The 25,652-nt window shown below is 42.8% G+C and overlaps 1 protein-coding gene across 5 annotated transcripts in view; it reads right to left on the reverse strand.

Moving 5' to 3' along the window:
• The window catches only part of DIP2B (disco interacting protein 2 homolog B), a 181,089-nt gene that overhangs the window by 148,412 nt on the left and 7,025 nt on the right, over positions 1-25,652 (reverse strand). Inside the window, exon 1 of one of the 5 annotated variants that reach the window (XM_083728812.1) lies at positions 19,259-19,405. The exons of the other annotated variants lie outside the window; for them this stretch is intronic. Coding sequence (XP_083584938.1) covers positions 19,259-19,289 — 31 coding nt within the window. The 5' untranslated portion in view covers positions 19,290-19,405. Of the gene's footprint in view, positions 1-19,258; positions 19,406-25,652 lie in introns of those variants that run through there. 5 annotated transcript variants of the gene reach the window in all.

The following is a 25,652-nucleotide window of genomic DNA, read 5'->3' on the forward strand; positions in this document are numbered from 1 at the left end:
ACACCCAAAAGCCTCCATGGCCCCCCAAAAGCCCCAAACTGAAGGCCAAGGAAAAATGGATGCTAAAAGGAGGGAAGGGGAGATCTATGGAGCTGGGAGAAAGTGAAAACCCGGCAGGAGTATCGGGAGGGAAGCCACAAATAAACAGACAAGGAAGAACAAAAGAAAAATCCCTTCCAAGATGGCATTCCTGCCTCTTCTCCTTTGCTGTGCCTGGAGCAGCCAGTGATACAACCTGCAGTAGAGCTGGCAGAACATAGAACTTGAGGGGGTTGTCCCAGTCCCCAAGGTGTATTCTCTAAAAGATTTAACTTCCTGCCAGTGGAGAGATGAATGGACCCATATCATGAATCACATTCATCCCTACAGGAGAATCCTCTGAAGAGGCAGTACCCTTCCTTCACTACTGCCTTTCCCCACTTTTTCATCCTCAACCACTCCAACTCCACATAAACTTATCTCGCTTTTAGTTTATTACTGCAACACTTTATGTCTAAGGGGTGATTAATTTCTGAACTGGGACCACCCGTGATCCTTTCTTTCATTTGTTATATTTTACCCATGTCAATGCAGTCCCCAGAGACTGTCAGGTCTCCTTGTGAAGAAAAAGAACAATGTTTTGTAAACCAGTCTTTGTTACCCCTAAATATGTCCTCTTGCACAGAGAAATTAGAGCAATTAAAGAGCTGAAAAGAAAGCATTTCTCTCCATTCTTTAAATGCACAGTACAGCAAAAGTTCCAAAGCACATTCTAAACCCTATGTTCTAAACATAGAAACCAGAGAACAATAGATAGTTCAGATTGAGTTGGTCTGAAGTATGATGTCTTGTAACCCTCTTCTGAATCTCACTGGAGAATAAACTCTTGCACTCAGCGCTACAACATTCCCCGTTTCTTGAGGAATTCTGTTCCATTTCTGACCACCATTAAGTAACATCTCTAATGGCACAAAGTACATAAATGTGTGTAATGAAGCCCAGATCTTTTCTCCACCTTCTTCTTAATGAACAGCAGCCCCTGAAGACTACAGTGTTTAGCATAGGAGGGAAAGCACAACCTTTCCACAAGAAACTTTTGTTAGTTTGTTTAAAATGCCTTTGAATCTTTTTCCCCACTCCCAGAGTTGCATATGTGTAAACACATAGCTAAAAACCTACAGAGAGGAGTAGCTGAGGGAATTTTGAGTGAGGAAATAGCCAGCAGGAAAATTATGCATCCCACTTCTGCTCAGGTTTAGTCTTGTAAAACTATTTTTCATTTTAAATACTTTCAGTATTTTGCAACCAGCATTTGTATATAACGTGTAGCTTGACCATATGAAAGCAAGGCCAAAAACAAAACATGCATGATTGCTGTGCAAGGAGGCAGTGACGCTGCTTGAAGTGCTAATGTCTTCCGTGCCACAAGCTTCATGCTGAGATCTGAAGGCAAGAAGGAAATTTATTCTCTTTAAAATGGATCCATCTCTAAGGGAACACTGAAAAGAGTTGCCTTTGCTGCAAGCTGAATGCAGACCAAAAGGAGACTGCAGAAAGAACTTCCCAGGGACATCTACCACACATATATAATTTGGCTGCACTGCCTAGAATTTAATCAAAGGACTCTGGGCTGCAGCAGAAGTATCAGCATTGCCAAGTATCAGCTGACTGAGGAGGACTACACTGCAAAGGGACTGTGCTGCACGTGCAGCTAAAGCCTCTGCAGTTTTTTTCATGCCAGCAGACTGCGCCATCGCAAGTCACCCACAAAGTCCAGCATAACACTGTCAGGAAAAAAGTACAGTGCACCGCAGGGTGAAGACCTGGGCAAGTAATGGCTTCTTATCCTGCAGTTCACAATAAAAATGCAAAGCTTTTACAAACACACACAGAGCGACCAGAAATTCCCATTTACACGATTATGTTTTTATTAGTAAATATTCCATAACTTCCTGGAAATGGGGGAAAGTGAGAGGCAGAAAACAGACACATCCGACTTCAAAGGCTAGATCCAGAAGCTGAAGTTAGTGCAGAATGCTATGGCACAGTTGCTGACCAGAGTGAGACCCTGTCAGCAAGTAACATCTCTGCTCAGAGACCTGCACCTAGTAAGGAGCTACTAGTATTTGTATATAAAGCCCATAACAGCTTGGGACCAGTTTACTTACAAAATTGCTTTACCCCAGACATGCCCACTCAGCCACTTCGATCAGAACAGGCACTGTTACAGGTACACATAATACTCATCCTCCATTATTTTAGTATGGCAGCATCCACATTCCCTGCTTATTGACACCAGAATGCCTTCACTATACTCTTTTCGATGCCTGCTAAAAGTATTTTTGTTCAGGCAAGCCTATCCAGTCATGTAGAAGCTGTCAAGTGTTTTAATTTGGTTTTTAGATTATTATCATAGAATTGTGGAGTTGGAAGGGGCTACAAGGGTCATCTAGTCCAACCCATGGTTTCTCCCTCTGCAGCAGTGAGAGGGCCAACCGCAATGGCAGTTTCACTCAGTGGTATGAGTCCCTCTGCCTCCTCCAGGGCCCGTCTGCAGCTTGTTTCTCCATTGGCACTGGTAGCAGAGGAACTCAGGAGGCAGCGGTTTCACCAGCAATATACAGTGGTGAAGCCATCATCGTGGTCTTCCCCTAATACCAGTCCTGGGTGATATATGGCTATACAGTGGTACCTTGGTACTCGAATAGCTTGCCTCCCGAACAAATTCGAACACCGCAAACCCAGAAGTTGAGTGTTCCAGTTTGCAAATATTTTTCGGAAGCCGAATGTCCGATGTGGCTTACACGGCTTACGATTGAGTGCAGGAAGCTCCTGCAGCCAACTGAAAGCTGTGCCTTGGTTTTCGAATGGTTTTGTGAGTCAAACGGATTAAGTTCAAGAACAAGGCACCACTGTATCACCCAGGCCTACTTCACAGATAGTTCCCAACTTGTGTCTTCTCTATGTCAGTGTCAAGCCATATCAAGAAATATATACTGGCATGAAAACCTTCCATACATCCAGGGGAACACTATGGCAAATACCTTCACTTTTAGACTGCCTTCTATGGAAGCTATTCCACAAAGGGCTGTGGCAGATGTTGTAACATACATAGTTACCCAGATTTAACAAACAGCCATGATGCTGTGCACAAGAAACTCCTGTGTTTGGTCCTATATCCTTACCAATATGTAACACCTCCAGAGACCAGCAGGTTCTGAACTGCTTGGCTTAGTTTTTAAATTTACCATTCCTCAACTAATCACCTTCCATCACCATTCTCCTGCCAACAGTCCCACAACAGGGGTTTTTTGCTCAAAAACTAAAAAGAATACTGCAAACGTATGCATCAACTCTACCCCCACAAGGTTTGAATCCCTAAGAAATCTGACTAAAAAGATATTGCAGAGATCCTAAGTCTTGTGTGAAAAGAATACAAACCCGACACTATCTAACACAGATTCCCATTTTACTTAATTGTTTGTCAAGCCCCCTTTACAAATAGATTGACCTCTCCACTCTTGCAGGATATGGAAATCTCAGCCAAGTTCATCATATCTACCCAGACAAGATTAAATCTCTCCACTGCCTGTTTTGTTCCTAAACTTTCAGTGACACTTGCTTTAGCAAGGCAGCAACAATATCTCTTCCTTACACAACCACTGACTCTCCTTACTCCTGTCTATATCCAATCAGGAATCAAGTTGCTGGTTTTGGATTCTCAGCCAAGTCAAGATTTAATAACTGAAAAGCCTTTCGAATACTAAATCAAAGAGCCTTAAAATATAGGCTATATTTCATCAGCTACTGCCTTCTCTCAACAGGCAAGCAACAAAAAAGCTTAAGCCAGAAATAATTTGTTACTTTTTATTTTGCTATAAATATGAAAAAAGAACATAAACTTACACTTGCTTTGCATGTTCTCCAACTGAGTTCTATCACCACAGCCCCAGTAGTGTTTGAAGACAGAAATCTTATGTCTAACTAGGATTCAACATACAGCCATTTGGCTCCATTATAAAAAATTCTGAATCAGTTTGGCAATATTCTGTTTTGCAAAACAGACACTTCAGGGATGTATTTTAAAAGCAAGAGGTAACAAACAATGGGGTAGTACTAGTCCTACCCCAAGCAGACCTGTTCTTTTCAACGGATCTACTCTGGGTATATTAATACAACATGAAATCAGAAGTCTATATATATAAAAAAATCTCCTCACTGTTTTAATTCAAGTTTTCTAGGTGTATAGCCAAGAAACACAATGGAATAATTTGCTTCTGACTCATTCATCCCCAGTTTTCCAAAGGCTGCTCTCATTTTCTACTGAATTAGTTCCAGGAACAACAACCATGATGTTAAAGCAGCCACTCCCTCTCCTACTTTACCAATATGTTCCTGATATCAGCCACACCTGCATGGTTTCCGCTATGCAACTTATGTCTAACTTAATCATAGTCAAATCAGTTTCCTACTTGGTGGGCCACCTTCAGCAATACTATGGTTTAGAACATGGGTCGGCAAACTAAGGCCTGGGGGCCGGATCCCACCCAATTGCTTTCTGGATCTGGCCCGCGGACGGTCCAGGAATTGCCGCATGGATCGGTGCAGGGATTCTGATCGTTCGGGCTGCACCATTCCCCCCCCCCACACACACACCGTGGCGGTGCCTGCTCCCTCCCTCCTCCTGGCTTCTCCCTGCCCTGCCGAGAGGAGGAAGGGGCTGGGCTTTGTTAAGCTGCAGTTTGCTAAGCACCATTTTAAGCAGCCCCTCTCTGGAGCCAGTCCTTTCGTGCTACTCATCGTCCCGCCGCCGCCAGCCCCTGCCGCTTGCAAGGCACACGTAATCAGCCACCGGGGCTCATCCGGTGCTGTGGAGAAGGACGGGGAGAGTCGTAGGGGGGGATTTCCCCCCAAAAAATATAGTCCAGCCCCCCACAAGGTCTGAGGGACAGTGGACCTGCCCACTGCAGAAAAAGTTTGCTGACCCCTGGTTTATAATGTGACAGAAAACGTCTGCGACCAGGCAAACAATGATAAATAGTATGCCCCAATCTCATTGTGGCATCAAATAAGAGAATCAGATGTAAGCAAAAATGTATTCTGAGACATCGCCAAAATATGTGCCTCCTGCCTTAGAACGCTTTGTGGCACCATTCCCCATTAATGTATTCTGCGGCCTGGGAAGTGACTCTCACATTCCACAATAGCAACAGCAAAAGATCAATCCACAGACACTACAGGGTAATCAATGTTGAAACCACTCATTCCCTACGCTTTCTATGGTGGCTCATAATGGCCTAAAAATACTGAGCCAGCACTACAAACGCATTACATGCTGCGAATGTACAGGAGTGGAGTGCAAAACACTCAGAGTTTATGTTCTTAGCTCAATCACTGAGAGTGAACATAAAAAAGATTCTTAAATTAGTATCTGTCCTTGTATTTTACCTTCTGTTGAAGTAAACCAATAATATTCTATTTTCTGAGTCGTTCGAAACATTATGCTGATGTGCTAGATGGCGTCACCTTTCCTGTTTCCACTGCGATGACAACTTATTGTTTCAATCATCATTCTTGAAAATGTGTACTCAAGAACCATTTTTAAGGTAACAGAGGACAAAAGTGCACATATGTTTTAAGGAAAGCCATTTTGAGAAAGCCTGTCAAAACCTGCTTCAGCTTGGATAAAGAAATAGTTCCTGTTTTATCACACATGTGCCTAGGGCAAATACTTAAATGTTGTCTGAAAAGCTAAACTAACTGAAAATTGAGTAATCACACAATTAATGTTCATGGGCAGAGCAGGCATCTAAAAAGCAGTAATTAGTACAAGCTATACTCTGAATTTTGCAAATCACACTCTTTGGAACAGTTCTAGAAAACAGGATCAGTTCCAATCACAAGGACCCCCCCCCCCGAGATGACCCTCAGGGTCCCTTCCTCTATTCTACAATTCTACGAAAATGCTACATTCAAATTTCAATCCATCTATCATTCCACTTTTAAAAGGGCAAGGGCAAAAGAAAGGATACATAGGGCAAAAAGCATCACTACACAAAATTTAACTAAAACTGTTGCAATGAAATTGAATAGACCCACACTGGTAAGAAGAACGTCCTGAATGATTCCCACCTCCCTCAAAATTTTCTTGCTTTTCCAAGTGCACTATGATAACTTCAAAGCAGTTTTTATACTACATGCAGTGAGTTTTCAGATGAGGAGACTAGTATCCCAAACATGCAAAAACCTATTCCAACTTTTGCTACTTTAGGATTAATCTACCCTAATTTGAAAACTAGCAACCTACAAGTCATTAGAGCCAGTAAATAAACAGTGGCCCAAAGGCAGCCCTGTTTAGGGAAGTTTTTCATGTTTGATGTTTCATCGTCTTTTAAATATTCTGTTGGGAGATGCCCACAGTGGCTGGGGAAACCCAGCCAGATGGGCGGAATATAAATAATAAAATTGTTGTTGTTGTTGTTGTTGTTGTTGTTGTTGTTGTTGTGGCTGGTGTTACAACACTAGAAGGAATGTGCTAAAGATTTAAACAGAAAGCACTAAAGATTTTTTTAAAAAAATCAGTAAAGAACACTTGTTTAAATAAATCAGAATGCAGGACACCAAGCAAAGACAGACCTTTGGTCTGATCTATCAATGCAATTTTGTGTAATTTTAGGTTATTTGTTTTTGGCTGAAGCTTAAATTCCCGGCACCTTTCACCATGAAACAATCCAGGCAAAGTGTTGTCACTTTTATCTGGCAGAATCGGTAATCTTAGATTCTGCCCCAAGAATATAATTCAATTATTTTGTTCAAACAGACCCCAGAACATAATCAAATACCTCTAGATCAGATTTCTGGGCCGATCCCAACCATAATGAGAGGTGGGGGTCCTCTCGTTATGCCTATCTCTGTGATCTATGCAACTGATATAAACCATCTACAATAAGTCTTGAAACGTTTTCCCAACCCTGCCTACATGATCAACTCACAGCAGCAACAAAGCATACTGTAAACAGGAATTTCAACCACAAGCTCTTGATGGCAGGAACTTTCACTTTTCTAAAAGAGGCTGTGCAAACACGGCTCTTGCAATGGTTCACAGAGGTGGAAAGCAGATGCAACCGGAATATGAACTTTTCTCTCTGTGCAAGTGTCTGTTGGATCCCCCCCACCCAACATATTCCTTGTATTCAAAGAGAGTAGGACAGAAACACAAGGCCTCAAGAAGAAAAAATTGACAGGAAGTGTGCACTAAGGAAAAGTTAAGACTTGGGAGGAGTTGTGCATAAAATATGTGTTCAAATATCTAAACATCTAAGTCTAATCCTAGGAATCCTAGGCGGATTGAAACGATTGACAGGCAATGTCAAATGATGCAATATGACTGGCGAGGGGTGAGTTTGCTTGAAATGATTTTTAAACTCTTACGCGCTTTAGAAACAGTGCTTTTTGGTAAGGTGGTGGCTTGGAGACCCTGAGTCTTGCATGTGCCTCTCACAAAGAAGTTCATTTATTAGCTTCTAAGAAGAATAGAGAAGGCATAGGTGTTAAGCAAACTGCACTGTGTACCGATCTTCGATACATTTTAACATGATTGATGGAACTAGCCTGGAACTACCTGGAACATATCCTTACCAAGGGCAAATGGGCAATAACTGCCAAATCATGACTTTGCAACGGGGCTACAAGAACATGAAGTCCCTCCTGCAAACAAATTTCCTCTCTACTTCCCTCAGCCAAGGTTTAGCAATACACAGTTGGGTTGAATCCTAACTTCTTGTTGTTTAGTCGTTTAGTCGTGTCCGACTCTTCGTGACCCCATGGACCAGAGCACGCCAGGCACTCCTGTCTTCCACTGCCTCCCGCAGTTTGGTCAAACTCATGCTGGTAGCTCTGAGAACACTATCCAACCATCTCGTCCTCTGTCGTCCCCTTCTTCTTGTGCCCTCCATCTTTCCCAACATCAGGGTCTTCTCCAGCGAGTCTTCTCTTCTCATGAGATGGCCAAAGTATTGGAGCCTCAGCTTCAGGATCTGTCCTTCCAGTGAGCACTCAGGGCTGATCCTAACTTACCCTTCCACAAATGGAAGGGCTCCTTGTGTCAAGTCTTTTGATCCAGTGGAGGATCCCAATGGAGGCAGTGAATGAAGGTAACTTTCACTGACTCTTCCTCCCTGCAGCCATCCCCTTATCCCAGAGGTTCGCCCAATCCTTTAAATTTTTAAAGGGTATAAGGTGGGGTATCAGCAGAATTTGCCTCCCATCTCCCACTGGCAGGAGCATTGCCTGACCAGAGCTCTACTCAGGGAATACTGTCATTGGTGAAAACTTAGTCTGTATCTATTCCATGTGCAAGCCCTGTTTAATAGTCCCCTAAGCTCCAATTTGGAATGTCTCTTATATAAACAACATTAAAAGTATGAGAACCACTCAATGCAGCTTTTTTTCTATTTTCTTTTTACAGCCTGAGGATATTGTTACTGTCATGGAGTCTAAAAATATCACAAACTGCAAGGGAAATTATAGATTTCTTGCATGCTTCCTATTGTTCACATCAAATCAATAACTTGGATTGAAAAATATTGCTGTGCAAGCAGAACACACTTCCACTCACACAGAGGTTTGGATGGCTGATTTCCCCTCTGAAGTCCCTCAAGAGTCACCTTAGAGGATATCCTAACACCCCAAAGGCAGCTTTTCAAAGGCCACTGGAGGACAGAACTGGTGAATCACTCATACATATTGTGCAAAACAATGCAGTGATAAGGGTAGCAACTTGCCAGGCTTAATGTTTACCAACGATGGGAGCACAATTTTAATTTTCCTCCTGAGATGCTAGACTGCCTTCAGCCAGCCCTGAACAAAACTGGGTTTAAAATGACAGTTCAAGAAACCAGTTGAGTAGAAGTGAGAACACACACAAAAGTATGCATTTGCTTGTGCTAAAAGATTTCGGCAGCTCCATTAAAAGTATGTGTCTCTTAAGACACTACACATATATCACTGCTGTCTTCAACTTTTTCAGACACAAACCTACCTGTAACCCAAACATATATCTGGGGATACATTTCTTAATTTTTTCCATATACTTGTATGCTGTCGCAACTCACCTTAGATCTAGTCATGACCCAAAAGTCGGTCCCACGCCATCAGTTGAAGACCAATGCTATACCATAATAAACAAAGCCAAGAACAGCTGAGAATGGGGCTCCCCCAATCACCAAGAGTAGCAAGTGTGCAAGACAAGTCATGGCTCGAAGGTGGCAAGTCAGAGGGCTTAAATTTAAGAATGAGTGGGGAATTCATTCAAGATATACCGTATTTTTCGCCCTATAAGACGCACCAGACCACAAGAAGCACCTAGTTTTTGGAGGAGGAAAACAAGAAAAAAAATATTCTGAATCTCAGAAGCCAGAACAGCAAGAGGGATCGCTGCGCAGTGAAAGCAGCAATCCCTCTTGCTGTTCTGGCTTCTGGGATAGCTGCGCAGCCTGCATTTGCTCCATAAGACGCACACACATTTCCCCTTACTTTTTAGGAGGGAAAAAGTGAGTCTTACAGAGCAAAAAATACAGTATGTGTGGCAAGGATGTGTCTGTGCACCAAGCTAGTGCTTGCATTCTAATTCTCAGCAATCCTGATAAACACAGTTTTCAGCAAGATCTACAGTAAACTGTTTTAGCTTGAACAAAGCAATAGAGCCCAGTCACACAGAGATGTGAACTAGCAATAAAAAATGCTTTTTGTCGCCCTGTATCCAACCCAGCATTGAATGTCAGTCCCTAACCACCCCCACCCCGGACAGACACTACAGAAGTGCTTTTATTCATAAAGTCACCCAATTTCAACAGCTATGGCTGCCTACAGCATAAAGCATTATTCCTGCATTAAAACATATGTTTTTCAAGGCAGCTAGCCATCCAGCTGTTTCGACAGCAAGATTACAGAGAGCCTACTTATGTCAAGATGCAATACAATTCCTTGCGTTGTTTTTATACCCTGGGGACATTGACTGGGGAAAGCAGGTTGCTTGATTGCTGTACAAGTCTACAGAAAGAGCCTCATGCTGGTCACTGAGGCAGGAAATTCCCTTGTATTTCCATCATTACAAGAGGGTTTTAGGGTACGCTTGTAAAAGTTCATATCCTACTTACCGTATCTGTTACTATGGTCCCAAAAGTTAGAAGAACTGGTGGGGAGGGAAGTGAAAATATCCCACACCCCCATTCCTTAACAGGTTTTATGCCTCACTACAACCCTAGCTTTTTATGTAAACCAGTGGTTTTCAACCAGTGTGCCATGGCACCCTGGGGTGCTTTGAATGATAGTCAGGGGTGCCACGGGCAACACTGACCTCTGTCCTTCTCTTCTTCCCTCCCTCCTCAGATGCCCTCTTGTGTCTCTGCTTCCCAAAGGCATACACAGCTGTTCGTTGCAGCAGCCCTGGCTACAAGCTCCCCAGGCGAATGGTGCCTCTGGGACTGGCCAGGGGGTGCTTCCCAGGTCCCTGTCGGGCAGTGTGAGGAGGCACTTCTATTTGGGACAGGGGGGCCAGCTCAGAGACATGGGGCAGCAGTTGTGGCTACCTGGAGGACTCTCAAGGAGAGGGGAGGAGGCTGAGGGAACACTCCACAAGGGAAGCCGCTTCTGGCGAACCAGAGCAGTGCACGGAAACGCCGTTTACCTTCCCAGCGGAGCAGTACCTATTTATCTACTTGCACTTTGACGCGCTTTCGAACTGCTAGGTTGGCAGGAGCTGGGACCAAGCAATGGGCTCTCACCCCGTCACGGGGATTCGAACCGCCAACCTTCTGATTGGCAAGTCCTAGGCTCTGTTGTTTAACCCACAGCGCCACCTGCGTCCCACAATGCCATTAAAGGGGACAGCTAAACAGGGTTCCACAAAACATGGAGATTTGAACCTTGAACAATGCATTCATCAACATTCTTCTCAAGGCTGTGCACCATATTCAAAGCAGTCTGGACACCAGCAACCTAAATATGTGTCAGGCCATAAACAGGAAACTGCTGCCTGCACAACTTCTGTTCAGACGTTTTATACTTCCTTCTAACAGATCAACAAAAGTTGGTTGATTTGGGAATTGTGCAGAGGTCACAGGGTTCAAGACATGTGGTCAATGAAACTAGTTCTTCAGGGTCATAGTCATACAGAGTTCCCCTCAGGAATGCTGCTTGCCCATTTCCTGAACTTTTAGATATTATTAAAAAGAGGTCTGTTCCGTAGCATATCAATCTCCATACTGTGCACCAGGGCACACTAGTCAATAAAGCTTACCTTGAAAAAAGTAAATCCACCATGTTGGATGTACCCCATTATGCCTCTCAGACGAGGGAAGCCCTATGCATCATTTATCCCTGTTGCACACACGCAATACATGAACAATGTCATCTCAGGAGAGGGAATTTGGAAACTCACATGTCTGGGAAACCATGTTGTAGCTTTTATACTTACAACGATATAAAGAAGGGTACTGGAATTAAGAACACTTTTTTGTCTTACTTTACTAACATTGATTTACATTAATTTCAACATTCAAATTATATATTTTGCACTGCCTTTTGATGCCTTTCCTTCTCCAAAAGTATGCAAAGCACACGGAGACACACTCAGCAGAAAATCTCTGGCCATGAGCCGGCCTGCAGACTATCAAAACCACAGTTTAACTATTTGAAAAGTACAAAGCCTAAGCAAATTTTGAGTGCATAGTGCACTTGGTAGCTGCGTAAAAAAGACATATGACTCACAAGAGAAGCACAGACAGGACCATAAAACATGACTGGCCCTCAGGACAATGTTGCACTGCCCACACACAGTCAGTTCTTTCGCATGTAAAGAAAATACCAAACTGTACGTCCATGAACAATGCACAGCCTGGCCAATGCAACCTCTTTTCAGTGACAGGCAAGGAAGTAATCAAGTCTGAACTTATATGAACTGAGCCTGCTGAGCTGAGGTTCTCGTCTATACTAACCTAAGTTGATGTTTTTATAAAAACACCTTGGACTTCTCATTTCCTGAACATCATATATAAGTTGCCCAATTGCTCTAGTAAACTGAGAACTAGATTATTTCACATTCTCAATCAAAATGGTTCAACCTTACGACAGAAGGATGCATTTTTCCTCAAGCAGAAAACAAAAATGGTGTATTTCAATATTCCCTACAAAATCTTTTCACAGAAACTACTTAGCGTGGAAGGGCAGATTACAAATCGAATAAATGATTTAGGAATTGTTCAAAAATTGCCAAGTTCTTACAAGTAATCAAGATTTCACAGATCAGATTATTATTTTTTAAAACAAAGAATTCTGCTGAATACCAATTTGTCAACACTCACAAAACACTACTGGCAATTTCACACAGTTGAGTGGCTAAAGTCCTGAAATACTGATTACCTTACCTTCTTCCTTTAACTTGCCAGTTAACACTATAACCAACTCTGATCTCTGAAGACTTAAATCTTCACTTTAATAGTAACATAGATGCCCAAAACAATCCACATGCTCAATAGTTATAGGCTACCTGCCTTGGAGAAGTGTTGTACATGTTAGCATGTAAACACAGCCAAATGCAACACAAAGCAGGCAGGACATTCATTCTTTGCTATCAGAATGTCACAGAAGTTAAAGCTCATGGCTGCAATACTGGGAAACCTAAACCAAGGAGGTGGGTATGTTTAGCCTAGAAAAGAGGAGACTGAGAGGAGATAGTATCTTCAGATATCTCAAGGGCTGTCACATGAAGGGAACAACCTTGTTTTCTTCTGCTCTGGAGGGTAGGACCTAAACCAAAGGCTTCTAATTACAAGAAAGGAGATTCCGACTAAACATCAGGAAGAACTTTCTGACAGTAAGAGCTGTTTGACAGTGGAACGGTCTCCCTATGGAGGCTGTGGACTCTCCTTCATTGGAGGTTTTTAAGCAGAGGTTGGGTGTCCATCTGTCATGGATGCTTTAGCTGAGATTCCTGAATTGCAGGGGTTGGTCTAGAGGACCCTTGGGGTCCCTTCCAACAGGCTTCCTACAAAGACTGCACTGCGAAAGTCACTCATTCTCTCTTGGCAAGCTTTTCATAAATGCTCCATTTAAAAATTCAGCCTCTAGATGTCAGATGTCCCAGCCGTAAAAACAGGATGATAATGGCACAGAGACGCCCATGATAGAAATGTAAGAATATGTTTCGAATGTGGTGATCCTGATACAGGAAGAGCTAGTCCTACAGACCTATAATAAAGGCACAGGTCAGTAATGAGACAGAAGGCATTATGAGTCACATTAGCATTACACTGGAATCCCCAAGATTCAGTAAGACAGGATTTCACCACCACAAAAGTTCTGCAGTCCTCAGGCTCCTGTTTATGCAGGCCAGCACAACAGAAGTGAATCAAAAGTTAGTCAACCTGTTAATGCCATATATTCAAGGCGTCAATCTGCAAGCACTATGGCAAGACACGTACAACATCAGGAATGGTCAGTGGTAGCAGATCTCACATATTCCTCTTTTGCAGAGAGAAACAGGCTCCAACAAGCAGTCCCAGCCAGCAAAAATAGAAGCATTTCCAAATTAAATATAACTTCTGAATCTAAGCAGTCTCTCCCGAGGAATAAATAGAAAATGAAAAACATGTCCTATGGCAAACAGTTCTTGAGAAAGAAAGCGAAACAGCATTCTTATTGGTATTTCGGATATTAAACTGAACCGGCTGCCACTGCAATTTCAGCGGACCTGATGGGGAAAGTACAAGGCTCTTGCACCTTTAAGAGTTGTCATGCAAGCTACACCTGCTGAAATTCAGTCTTCTGTACAGCTATTAAAGGTTCATCTGGCCATTCTATAATTTCCAGTGCTAGGTATATACAACATTTCCCTACAGAGACATAGAGATATAAAACATTGCCCCTATCGGAAAGAGAGAGAAAGAGAGAGCCCATGGCCAAATGCAGCTTTAAATTTAAATCCAGAAGTTCAGGTTATATAAAACTCTAACCTCATTTCATCTCTGTGATACACACTAGTCTCAGGGCACAATTACTACTCATTGTTCACTGGGACAGCAAACAGTAGGGCAACTAGGCAGACTCGAAAGTAGGAAAATGCTGGCTTGGGCATTTATGCTTAAAGAGTGGTGAAGACTCCTCCTATCAGACATCCTATTAGTGAGGTAGTTTCAGGCCTTGAGGTTGTCCTGCTGGTATTTGTCATCAGCAGAAGTTTTGTATATAGTTTAAACTCCTTGAGCTGATATTTGCTGCAAGGGGGAAAAAGAGAACAAAACAAGCACAGATGACTCTGCATGAGTCAGTGCTTATTACCATTGCATCTTGGAGCACCAATGATTAGGAAACAGAGTCATAAGAAGTCAGGACTCACAGCTTCTGTTCCTGACTCTGCCACTGACTCACAAGGCAACCTTTGGAAAGTTGCACAGTCTCTGACTCAGACGCCCTCCTTTGCAAAGAGATCGGATCATTCCAACAGCCCCCCGTAAGTATGTTGCAAGAATAAATGAATATTATGTAAAGTGGTTGTGGGTGCATGTTCACTATGGAAACTTATGTTTGCCGTCAGATGGTAAAAGTTCTTCAATAACAACCTCCTCCTCCTCAACACCTACGGTTAAAAAAGGTGGGCTTACACCATAAGAATTTGTTTGCCAGTTGAGAGTCCCAGAATCATGTACCAGTCGGCACATCATCACTCTGTGGGCCTGCTGGAACATATTCTCACCCCAGCAGAGGATTGTTTCCAGGTAGGGGTCAGAAGTGGGTCCTGAATAGCCTTTGGCTAAGACAACTGCGAGGCTACCAGCATGAGTTTGACCAGGCTGCGGGGGGCAGTGGAGGACAGGGGTGCCTGGTGTGCTCTGGTCCATGGGGTCACAAAGAGTCAGACACAACTAAATGACTAAACAACAAGAAGACAACTGCTTCCCCCGCTCCCTCGATCAAAATAAGTGATAGAAACTAAGATATATAAGGTAATCACCAAATGGCACCTTAAACCTAGGTTACGGTTGCCACAACGGAAAGTCTAGGCACCATTTTCTTTTATAATGAAATTTATTATTCTTGTTATTGTTTTTCATTTCACTTCCACACCACTTTATATTTTAAAGAGAAAATATCTAAGCAGTGGACAACACATTAAAACATCAATCAAACCACCCAGAATAAAACAAATTCAAGCTTCAAGGAAAATATTTCAAATCCTTCTCTAAGTGACATTTAGCTTTCTCCATATTTATTGACTGACTTAATTTATAGAGCTGCCACATAGCAGAAGTACGCGAGGAACCAGTGCGGTGTACTGGTTAAAGTGCCAGACTAGGACCGGAGAGATCAGGGTTCAAATCCCCACTCAGTCCTGAAGCTCACTGGGTGACCTTGGGCCAGTCACAGCTTCCAAACCTACCTCACAGGGTCATTGTAGTGATCAACTGAGAAGCAGGGCAAACCATGTACTCCTTGGAGCAAAAGGTGAGATAGAAATGCAAGAAATAAGCACTTCTGCTCACCTGCTTAAGAAAGTGGGACGGTGCCAGCCAGATGCAGATGTCCTTTGCCAGCGTGGTGCCCAGAGATCTCAGTGTAGTTGCAACTGGACCAGTGCCCATTGCAAAAAGTGCCTGGCTAATTCCTAACACTGATGAAGAGCTATAAACAACTAAAGAGGCCATTCCACCATTATTTGAATAGGGGATCTTCTCTGGCATGAGAGATCAGAAACTCATTAAAAGGGAGAACCAGAGGGAGAATGCAAGCAGCACAAGCAGAAAGTCTTCAGCTGAGCTCTTCTTCCCTTTGAGTTACTCTTGGGCACAAAAAAGATACAGTAAAATGTTTATTATATATTACAGTTAAAAAATAAAATATTGTGCAGCACCTGATACATTTCTATACTACCCTTCATTAGAAATAACCTCAGGGTTAACAAACAAATTAAGACCAGTACTAAAATTCATTACTCATTACAAATGGGCACCACTGATTGACCACCTACAAATGCCTTGGTGAAGTGATATATCCTCAGCTGGCATCAACATGCAATTAAAGTAGATGCCAGTTGCATTTCTGATGGGAGGGCATTCCAGAGCTATAGCCACCACAGAAGAAGACCTACCTTGAATCACTGCCTGATGCACTTACTGGTGGCAGCGCCAAAAGGTCGTCTCCTGCAGATTTTAAATCCCAGGATAGTTGAAATACAAAGAGGTGCATGTTCTGAAGCAATCTGAGAACAGCCCACCCATCAAGTTTTCCATTGTGCCATCCCAAGATGGCAGTGGCCTTTAGGTTTAAGCTTTAGCATCCTTAATTTGTAATACATTATGAGGCAGTAGTTGTGAGTAAGTAAGTACTAGGCTTTCCCAGCTGTACTGCTTTAAAAACAACAACAACATGTCCCTGTATATCTCCAGCTTTCTGTAACAGAATTAAGGGTTTCTGTTACAGCTTTGGAAAGGTATCTTATCTCACAGGACTGATACAGAGATTGAGATAGCACCTACAGAGTGCTTTGACAAATCTAAAATGCTATATACGGTAAATGATAAGAATTATTCTACCACAATAAAACAGCAGAGGGGCTTGCAGAAGGATGCTCCACCACCTTCTCAGAAGTGTTCAAAGCAGTTTACTTGCAGTTTTACAGAATCCATGCCCAAATCCTTTCTGATAGGCCGGCACAGTCTCTTATAGGCTCCAACACTGGGAATACTTTCATTACCCCTCTTCTCCATGGAGAAGTCATGTATCTCCCCTCCCCACCCCCATCCCCCATAATATTGAGGGTATAAGGCTTCTCTTTATGAGGCTCTGGGTGTGGGGTTGGGAGTTCCCTCTCTAGCGTCTCACTCTTCTGCTTTCCATCTCTACTCCATCCAGAAAGCAACATGGGGTTAGGCTGCTTCTTCCTCCACACCTCTCTCTGTCTAGGTAGCAGCTGCCAGGACATTACCTCGTTCGTTTCTACATGGTTCCATCCTTATTTCAGACATTGTGATATATCGATATATTGCTATGTTTAGCTGGTGATATATCAGGATGTTGAAAACCCAATATTGCCCAGCCCTACTATTTAACAATAGTGACAGGTGGTGATAGGTTGAAGCGAAGAGAAATCATGACTTTGCTGCGGAGGTGAGATTCCAAGGGTAATTCCTGGGTTATAACTCAGACTCTTATCCTCAACACACACTCCCTATTGAGCAGTGTTCAGATATATAAGCTAGGCGCCAAACCCTGGCTCATTTAACCAGGGTGAAATCAGTCCTGAGTGCTCACTGGAAGGACAGATCCTGAAGCTGAGGCTCCAATAGTTTGGCCACCTCATGAGAAGAGAAGACTCCCTGGAAAAGACCCTGAGGTCGGGAAAGATGGAAGGCACAAGGAGAAGGGGACGACAGAGGACGAGATGGTTGGACAGTGTTCTCGAAGCTACCAGCATGAGTTTGACCAAACTGCGGGAGGCAGTGGAAGACAGGAGTGCCTGGCGTGCTCTGGTCCATGGGGTCATGAAGAGTCGGACACGACTAAACAACTAAACAACAACAACAAGAATCACCAAAATGGAATGCCTAGTTGCCATTTTGGAGCCAGGCGACTCAAAAGGCGTATTATTCAATACAATTTTTTGGTTCCTGAAATCCATTCTGATTGTGCAGATAAAATAAAATGGATAGAATTCTACAGGATGTGTTGCTGGTGTGTGATCCCCAGGCATGCACCTCCAGATGGTGCAGACGTCAGGTGCCATTCTGGTATCCGGGCATCTTCACTTAAGATTGCAAGTGGCCTATAGCCAGGTGCAAAATGTGTCTGGCAAATTTTGAACGCTGCTCTTGAGCGTCCAGAAAATGCTTAGGCAAAACTACAAGGGCACTGCTTTACTGTAGTGCTTCCCATCGAAAACATATTTCTACATACCCTTTTATCATACAGGCATAATAAAATATCTAGATTATTGCAACGAGCTTCATAGCTAGCAGAAATAAGAATCTGCTTCGATTCGATATTGTTTGCACACAATTGTGGCAGCACACAGCCATTCTGTGCTACAGGTTCCCCAGTTAGAGGGCTACTCTAGTGCTCCTTCTTTGTTCACAAAATGAACAACTCTTCCTGCTCCCCACACAAGCGCACAAATTCTGCCACCACCTCTTACTTCTCTGAAGACTCCCAACACAATAAATTGCCCTGGCAGGCAAGCAACCACAATCCAGATTCTTTAGTGAAGACACATGGATAAACAAAGAGGAATGAAGTCACTTGCTGAAATACAGTCAACCACTGTCACCTAGACAGGCTAGCTCATGTTTAGTCTGAAGAGTAAACAGGAACCTTCACTCCTACATGATGAAGCAATCACAAAGCAACAATGACCTGGAGTGTTAAGCTCAGAGGAAGCCTGCCAGCAACGGGAGTGTGAACCAGGGTAGGGCACTGGTTGTGTCTGGATGTTTGAAAGTCAAGTTTGAGTCCTCACACAGCTATGAACCTCACAAGGTAGCACTGGGCAAATCAATGCCCAAGCCTGGTGATGTGACTAGAGATAATTATTGTAAAAAGTTGCTATGAACACCTTGTGAAAAAGGAGGGATGTCAACATGAAAAATGCTGAAGAAGTATCTGAAGAAGTGTGCATGCACACGAAAGCTCATACCAATAACAAACTTAGTTGGTCTCTAAGGTACTACTGGAATGAATTTTTTTAATGAAAAAATGCTGTCAGGTTACAGCAAATGACCTTGAACAAAGGAACAACTACATACAGTGGTACCTTGGATTAAGTACTTAATTCGTTCCGGAGGTCCGTTCTTAACCTTAAACTGTTCTTAACCTGAAGCACCACTTTAGCTAATGGGGCCTCCTGCTGCTGCCGCGCCGCTGGAGCACGATTTCTGTTCTCTTCCTGAAGCAAAGTTCTTAACCCAAGGTACTATTTCTGGGTTAGCGGAGTCTGTAACCTGAAGCATATGTAACCTGAAGCGTATGTAACCCAAGGTACCACTGTACTACTAAGGAAAGAAAAGCCCCCACTGACACATCTTTCCTCCCAGCATATTATTTCAGAACAAGGTTATGGATTCACTGTTTTATCAAACTCAAAAGTTTCCCCTATCCCTTCAATACACTTTCATTTGTTGTAGTTAAGCTGTTCATCAGATATGGCAGTGGAAGCAAGCTTGATACTGATATGCGAAGCTTCAAAAGAATCAGAAACCAAAAGCAGGAAAAAGGAAGTGGGGCAGCTTACCTTGAAGCATTTGGGGTTCCCAGCCCTGCATGACCAGAGCTTCACAGTAGAGCTTCAGAAAGGGAGCGCACGATTCATGGACTGCCGATCAGCGTGGCAGTCAGAGGATAAATGAGCACTACTCACAAACTAGTTGCTTCTCGAAGAAAGCCACTCCCTACATCAGTAGGAGTTGTACGGCAGATTGGAGAATTCACGCTGAAGGGCGGGGTGTAAAGGGAATTTATGACCTAGTCTAGGAACACTGAATCATTCCTCTGCCCCCAAAATGGGTTATCATTTTGTTCTTTCTTATCATGCCTAACACGAGGGCTCAACACCATAACAACCCTCCCTCTCCAGCCCTGGAGAACTAGGTAATGAAGTAAAAATGAATGTATGCTACCAAGTGTATGGCAAATAGCAAGTATGGGAGAGGAAGAGTTCATTGGGATTGTGGGGAAAGTTAGTCCTTTCTTCTCCTGCCATGCTATACACACAAAAGTTAGGGCTACCAGCAGGTTTGGGGGGGCATTGTTGGGACTGCAACACTTGATGAAAGATTTTGGGGTGTTTTTAAAAAAATGAAAAGCTCCCCACAGCCCATATTGAATCTGGAGGACAAACCCATTAGTAAATGTTTCATTTAACATCTAGTTTGGCCCCTCACATTCTTTGACGGGGTAAGCTAAACAATGGTCCTGAAGATGTTGCAAAACTACAACTTCTATTAATCCTAGCCACCATGGTCATTGATCAGGGATGATGGGTGTTGCAGCTCAACAATATCCAAAGGTCCACAGCTTTCCTATCACTGCTCTAGGATCATCAGAGTTGTATGTTTACTACCATCACCATTAATAGGATTCCCCTTGTTTATTTTATGTTGCTACATATGATTCCTGCTTCAAGACTAAATTATGCTATCAAAGATATAAGGGGCTTGTTTCCTTTCTCTATCTTCCTCCATGGACTGTGATCATTTCTTTTAAAAATTAACAGTGAGAGGGTAGGATACTCTATCTCAATCTGCACTCCTCTGTTTTCCCAAAGTGAAGTTTTCATGGTTGGACTTCTCTATTCCCCCACCCCATTCACCAATTCCCCTCCATATTTATTTATAATTTCACCCCAGAGAGCTAGAATACTGAGAAGGGCCAGGTGTAGTGGTGTTTTAACCGGATAATAGATGTACACATACACAGTCCAGACCACAGCTGTGTGTATTTGGAGGTCGGTTATGACAGTAAGTCAGTCTTCTTGACGGCCTTTCTAAAAATGTATGTGCTGCATAGAAAGCCACATCCTGATATCTTTTGAAAAAGCTAGGGAAACCCCAACATTAATAAGCAGAAAATAAGCATTTTTATTAAAAATAAAGAAAAACAACAAAGACTATGAGCAATATTGGAGCTATGCATTTATATTATGGTAGCAGGGAATGACCCGCAATTAAAAGAATTCCTGAATATCAGTTGGTAGATTGTGTGGGAACTAGCCAACTTTAGGGGTGGACACCAGGCAAGAATGGGTCGGCTGGTTTACAGTCAAACCTCGGTTCCCGAATGCCTCCATTTTGGAATGTTTCAGTTCCTGAACACTGAAAACCCGGAAGTAAATGCTCTGGTTTTCGAACGTTTTTCCGCTGCGGCTTCCGCTTGAGTGCAACCCATCTTGCAACCCATCAGAAGCCACACCTCGGTTGTTGAACATTTCGGAAGCCTAACAGGCTTCTGGAACAGATTACGTTCAACAACCAAGATTTAACTGTACTTGGTTTGGGAGCAAAATCCTTAACATTTATCAGTTATTTGACACCACATAGCATCCAGACAGCTTCACATGTAATGAATTCAGGAACATTTACAGCCTTATTGAGTAGGTCAGTATTATTTTCTACATATAGCAGATAGATTGCTGAAGAATTAAGCTGGGCCTTATGTTAATTGCATCTTTGAAACTTGTGCTTGAGACCCTCCTCTTTCTTTTAACTCTATGAGCCCCCACCCCAGGGCCCCCAGCCGAGAATGGAACCACAGCACAGAGCAAATGTGATAGTGGTGGTGGTGTTTTTTAGCTGTTAAAAATAGCTGTGGAGATGATGTTTAGCGGGAAAATAGCATGGAGGAAAACGTCAAACACACCAGGGACCCAATCCATATCAGGAGATTACACAGCCGGGTTGTTTAAAAAATGAGAAAGGTAATTCCCAGAACAGAATTCAAAGGCATGGCAAAAGACATGTCTAGGTTTAACTCCAAAGTCACCTAGCAAATTTATGTAAGAGGTGAGATTTGAAGCAGTTTTTCTGGATCACAACACAATCTTATAGCCACTGTGCTGTATAAACTTTTGCTGTAATGCTGTATAAATTTTTGCAGGTCCATGACAAACAGGAGGTACCTATCCCTTCACTGAATAGACAAAATGGCTACAATGCCAGCAGCTTGTACATATTCATGGCACCCTTTTGAAGACACACCTATGATGGCACTGAAAACTTGGGTTAGCTTGGCCTCGCCTATACTTGCTACACAAATCCTGTTAAGAGCAGCTCAGTCTCAAAACTGCTGCAACTCAAGTAAGTATGGTTTAGGACTCCCATGCAAACCATCTTAAATGACAGTGTCCTAAGAGGCAAGATTTCCTATATTAGATGGATGTTTAAAATCCAGGGTTATCAAGTGACCAGGAGATGTACCTCATTTCAACACATCAGTACTGTATTAGAGCATTCCAGGTCTACATGAGTAAATTGAAGTGTCTGGGAAAGGAACATGCTGGATCATGTCACAGAACTGTACTTATCATAAGCAGGCCTCACCTATGAACGAGGAAATTACCTTACAGTCTGTACTGCATGCAAGCACATTATAATTACAGAGATAGCATCACCAAAGTGTCCTTCCCGACTTGGTAGAGCTGTCCATAGAGATTTGCTGCTTCCCACTTCTCTCTCTCACTTAATGCACCTTACTTCTCAGGGTTTGAGTTTTCTTTATGTTCTTTAATGTCCCATTTGGGGGCATCAGGGCTGCTAGATACTAACTGTAAGCAAACTACCATGTCGGAGATACATGAGAGAAAGCAAAGGGAAGCAGCATATTACAGAAGAACTTAACACACGTGATATGCAAAGCACCACCACTCTTTCCTTATGAGAAGATCTGCAGGTGTTATTGACATCAGTTTGCCTCAGATATGGCTGAAATAAGATGTCATGGTGGTTAAGGGACTGCTACTGAAAAGCAGAACTCTGTGTCAGTTCCCCCCTCATCTCTCTATAAAGCATAGTTAAGGAAATACATGAGGCAGCAGCATCACTTTCTTAGCTTTCCCATCTAGTTTACCCCAGTGGCAGCCAATAAAAAGTGAAGCGGAAGCCATGAAATTTATGGCATGACATCAGTGTCCCATGTTTCCTTAACTACATGCCTTACAGGGAAGAGGAGGGGGGAGACAATATGAAGATGCCGTTTTCAGCAGAAACACTTTAATCACCATTCCGACTTTATTCCACCCCAGTAACTCAATAAACACCGGCATACACATGTTTTTAAAAATGCCCTCCCCCCCCTCCATGTACATGCCCTTTCACATTAAGTTCAGTTTCACATTATAAGCTCAAGTCACCATAAGGTCACTGCAAAGCAATTCCCATTCTGAAAAAATGATAACATGTTCACATCTGGGAAACATTCACAACACCAATAAGTCAGGAGCAGCCTAGGATCTACTTGACAATTTCCTAAGTGACTATGTATATAAACTTTTTACTGGAACTGACCAAAGCACTCCTTTTACTTTTGTATTGCATTGTTTGATATTTGAAAAATGAATTTATTTGTTGTTTTTAACGAAACCATGCATATAAACTCCTACTAGGGTGATCTTCGGTACAGGAAGGCTCGTAAGACTTCAAGACAAAGTTGGAAGCAGCCTTAAGATGTGATGTGATAACAACTTCCCTTGGGATGCAGCTCACTATGCAACAGTTCCACTTGGATACCAATTACATGCATGCACAGCCATACCTGAAGACAGATTCCTACTGAATGTTTGTTTTGCTATTGGGATTGTAGTTCCATTTGTGTTTCTCAAGCTGGTCTCTGACTGTAATAAATTTCATGTTTCAATCCCAGCAAGCATTTACAGCAGGGGCCAGCAAACTTTTTCAGCAGGGGGCCGGTCCACTGTCCCTCAGACCTTGTGGGGGGCCAGACTATATTTTGAAGGGGGGGAAAATGAACAAATTCCTAAGCCCCACAAATAACCCAGAGATGGATTTTAAATAAAAGGACACATTCTACTCATGTAAAAACACGCTGATTCCCGGACAGTCTGCAGGCCAGATTTAGAAGGCAATTGGACCGGATACAGCCCCTGGGCCTTACTTTGCCTGCCCATGATTTACATGTTGTAAATCTAGCTAACTCCTTTCCTGCCACTAGGTGTAAAGCTAACAAGCACCCTAAAGCTAATAGTCAATTCACCTTTCAAAAAGAAACACACTACATAATGAGGGGGAAACATACTGGCCTCAGTATGGACATATTACACATTCCCCTCTTGTTATTAGGCCGCTCCAGAAAAAGGAGTGTGGCATGGGAGGAGGCTGATTTCTGCTTGGACCTGCACCAAATACTTTGCCAAATACTTTGCCAAAGAAGGTAACACTTTTCTAACTTCACATGGTTTCAGGACAGGTTAAGGATACTGTGCTTTATAAAATCACCCTTCCGATTGGCTACTACACCAAAGTGGCCAGTACAGTTATGAGAGAAAATGAAACTGGACATATTCTAATCTCGCTGAGGACTTATCTCTCTGTGTAGGGCCACATTCTGCAAGAGCCACAAAAGCCACAAAATATGGGACTGGATGCAGAATTCATATTCTTAAGAGTATCAGCTCTCATTTATTTATCCTTAAACTCTCCATTCCTTAGAGATGTGTAGATATGCTTAGAGAAAATGTATGGACAATGCCAACTAAAATCTCAGAAGCCAGAGAGATGCCAAACTGAGACTGCAATCCTAGTCACACTTACATGGAAAAAAACTAATTGAACGCAGTGGTACTTACTTCCAAGTAAATATGAGTAGCATTGCACCAGAGATTGAGATATGGTTGTATTGCCTTTTGCTTTTTACCTTTTTTATATTGCCCTGCATTGCACTTTGCCTGTCAATGGTCTGAAAATGAGAATTATGCACAATAAAATAAATTATGCAGATTTACATAATTTATACAGCCTGTACAGTTTGGTTTCCCCCACCAGTGCAGTATTTCTCCTGGATGGAGATTGTTAATTTGTTTAGCACAGAGTACATACAGCTCTGGCAGTGGCATATTCTACAACTAATAATGTTTTGTAATTGATACTGACTGGACCCAAGGAGCACAACACAAGGAGGGAATACTGGTTTTAGTTTTATTTTATTTCTCCATTTCAGGTGAGGCATCCCAGAGTGGTTGCCAACACTACATTTAGCTGCTGGCTGAGAGGAATGCAGAAACATGAAACCTGTCTCATTCTTAACTGAACTGGAAGGGAAAACAAAGAAGGGGGAAAAAATCAATACTGTGCACACAGGTTAAAGACATTAGCTTGTTAAAAACAGAGCAGAAAATACAAAGCATTTCTCACTGTTAGTATTACTGGGTGCTAAAGTTACAGGGAGGAGAAAAGGAACCACAAAGGGAGAATACGCTCAGAAGGCAAACAGCAGCCAATATCACAAAAGTTTGCAAACAAAATTAGCAAAACATTTTTAAAATGCTTATCGTCATGTGTTGCAAACCATTAACAGGTCTCAAATAAAGTTGCTGGAGCAACAGGTGCAGCAGAGATGCCTATACTGCTTCATGGAAGAACATGCACCCAAGAAGCCCCAAAACTCACTTTTCATGGGCACATTGACAGAACACTCTCCAAGGTAATGTGGTTCTCCTCCTATAGAGAAGATAACTAGGACTACTGCTTCCTCTGCAGTCATTGGGGATTTACAAGGCATTACAGATCCCAAACCAAAACAACAGGATACCAGCCACATGACTCACACTGTACTTAACACAAATGTTAACGGTATAGCACTGCATCCTAAGTAAGTTCTACAGAAGTACTTAACAATGTCCAGCTTTTGCTCATGTGAATATGCCTACAAAACAAGTTTGTTTTAGGTAAAGGTAAAGGGACCCCTGACCATTAGGTCCAGTTGTGACCGACTCTGGGGTTGCAGAGCTCATCTCGCTTTATTGGCGTACAGCTTCCGGGTCATGTGGCCAGCATGACTAAGCCGCTTCTGGCAAACCAGAGCAACGCACAGAAACGCCGTTTACCTTCCCGCCGGAGCGGTACCGATTTATCTACTTGCACTTTGACGTGCTTTCGAACTGCTAGGTTGGCAGGAGC

The sequence above is a fragment of the Podarcis gaigeae genome (genome assembly GCF_964106915.1).
Source record: "Podarcis gaigeae genome assembly, chromosome: 2".
Lineage (NCBI taxonomy): Eukaryota > Metazoa > Chordata > Lepidosauria > Squamata > Lacertidae > Podarcis > Podarcis gaigeae.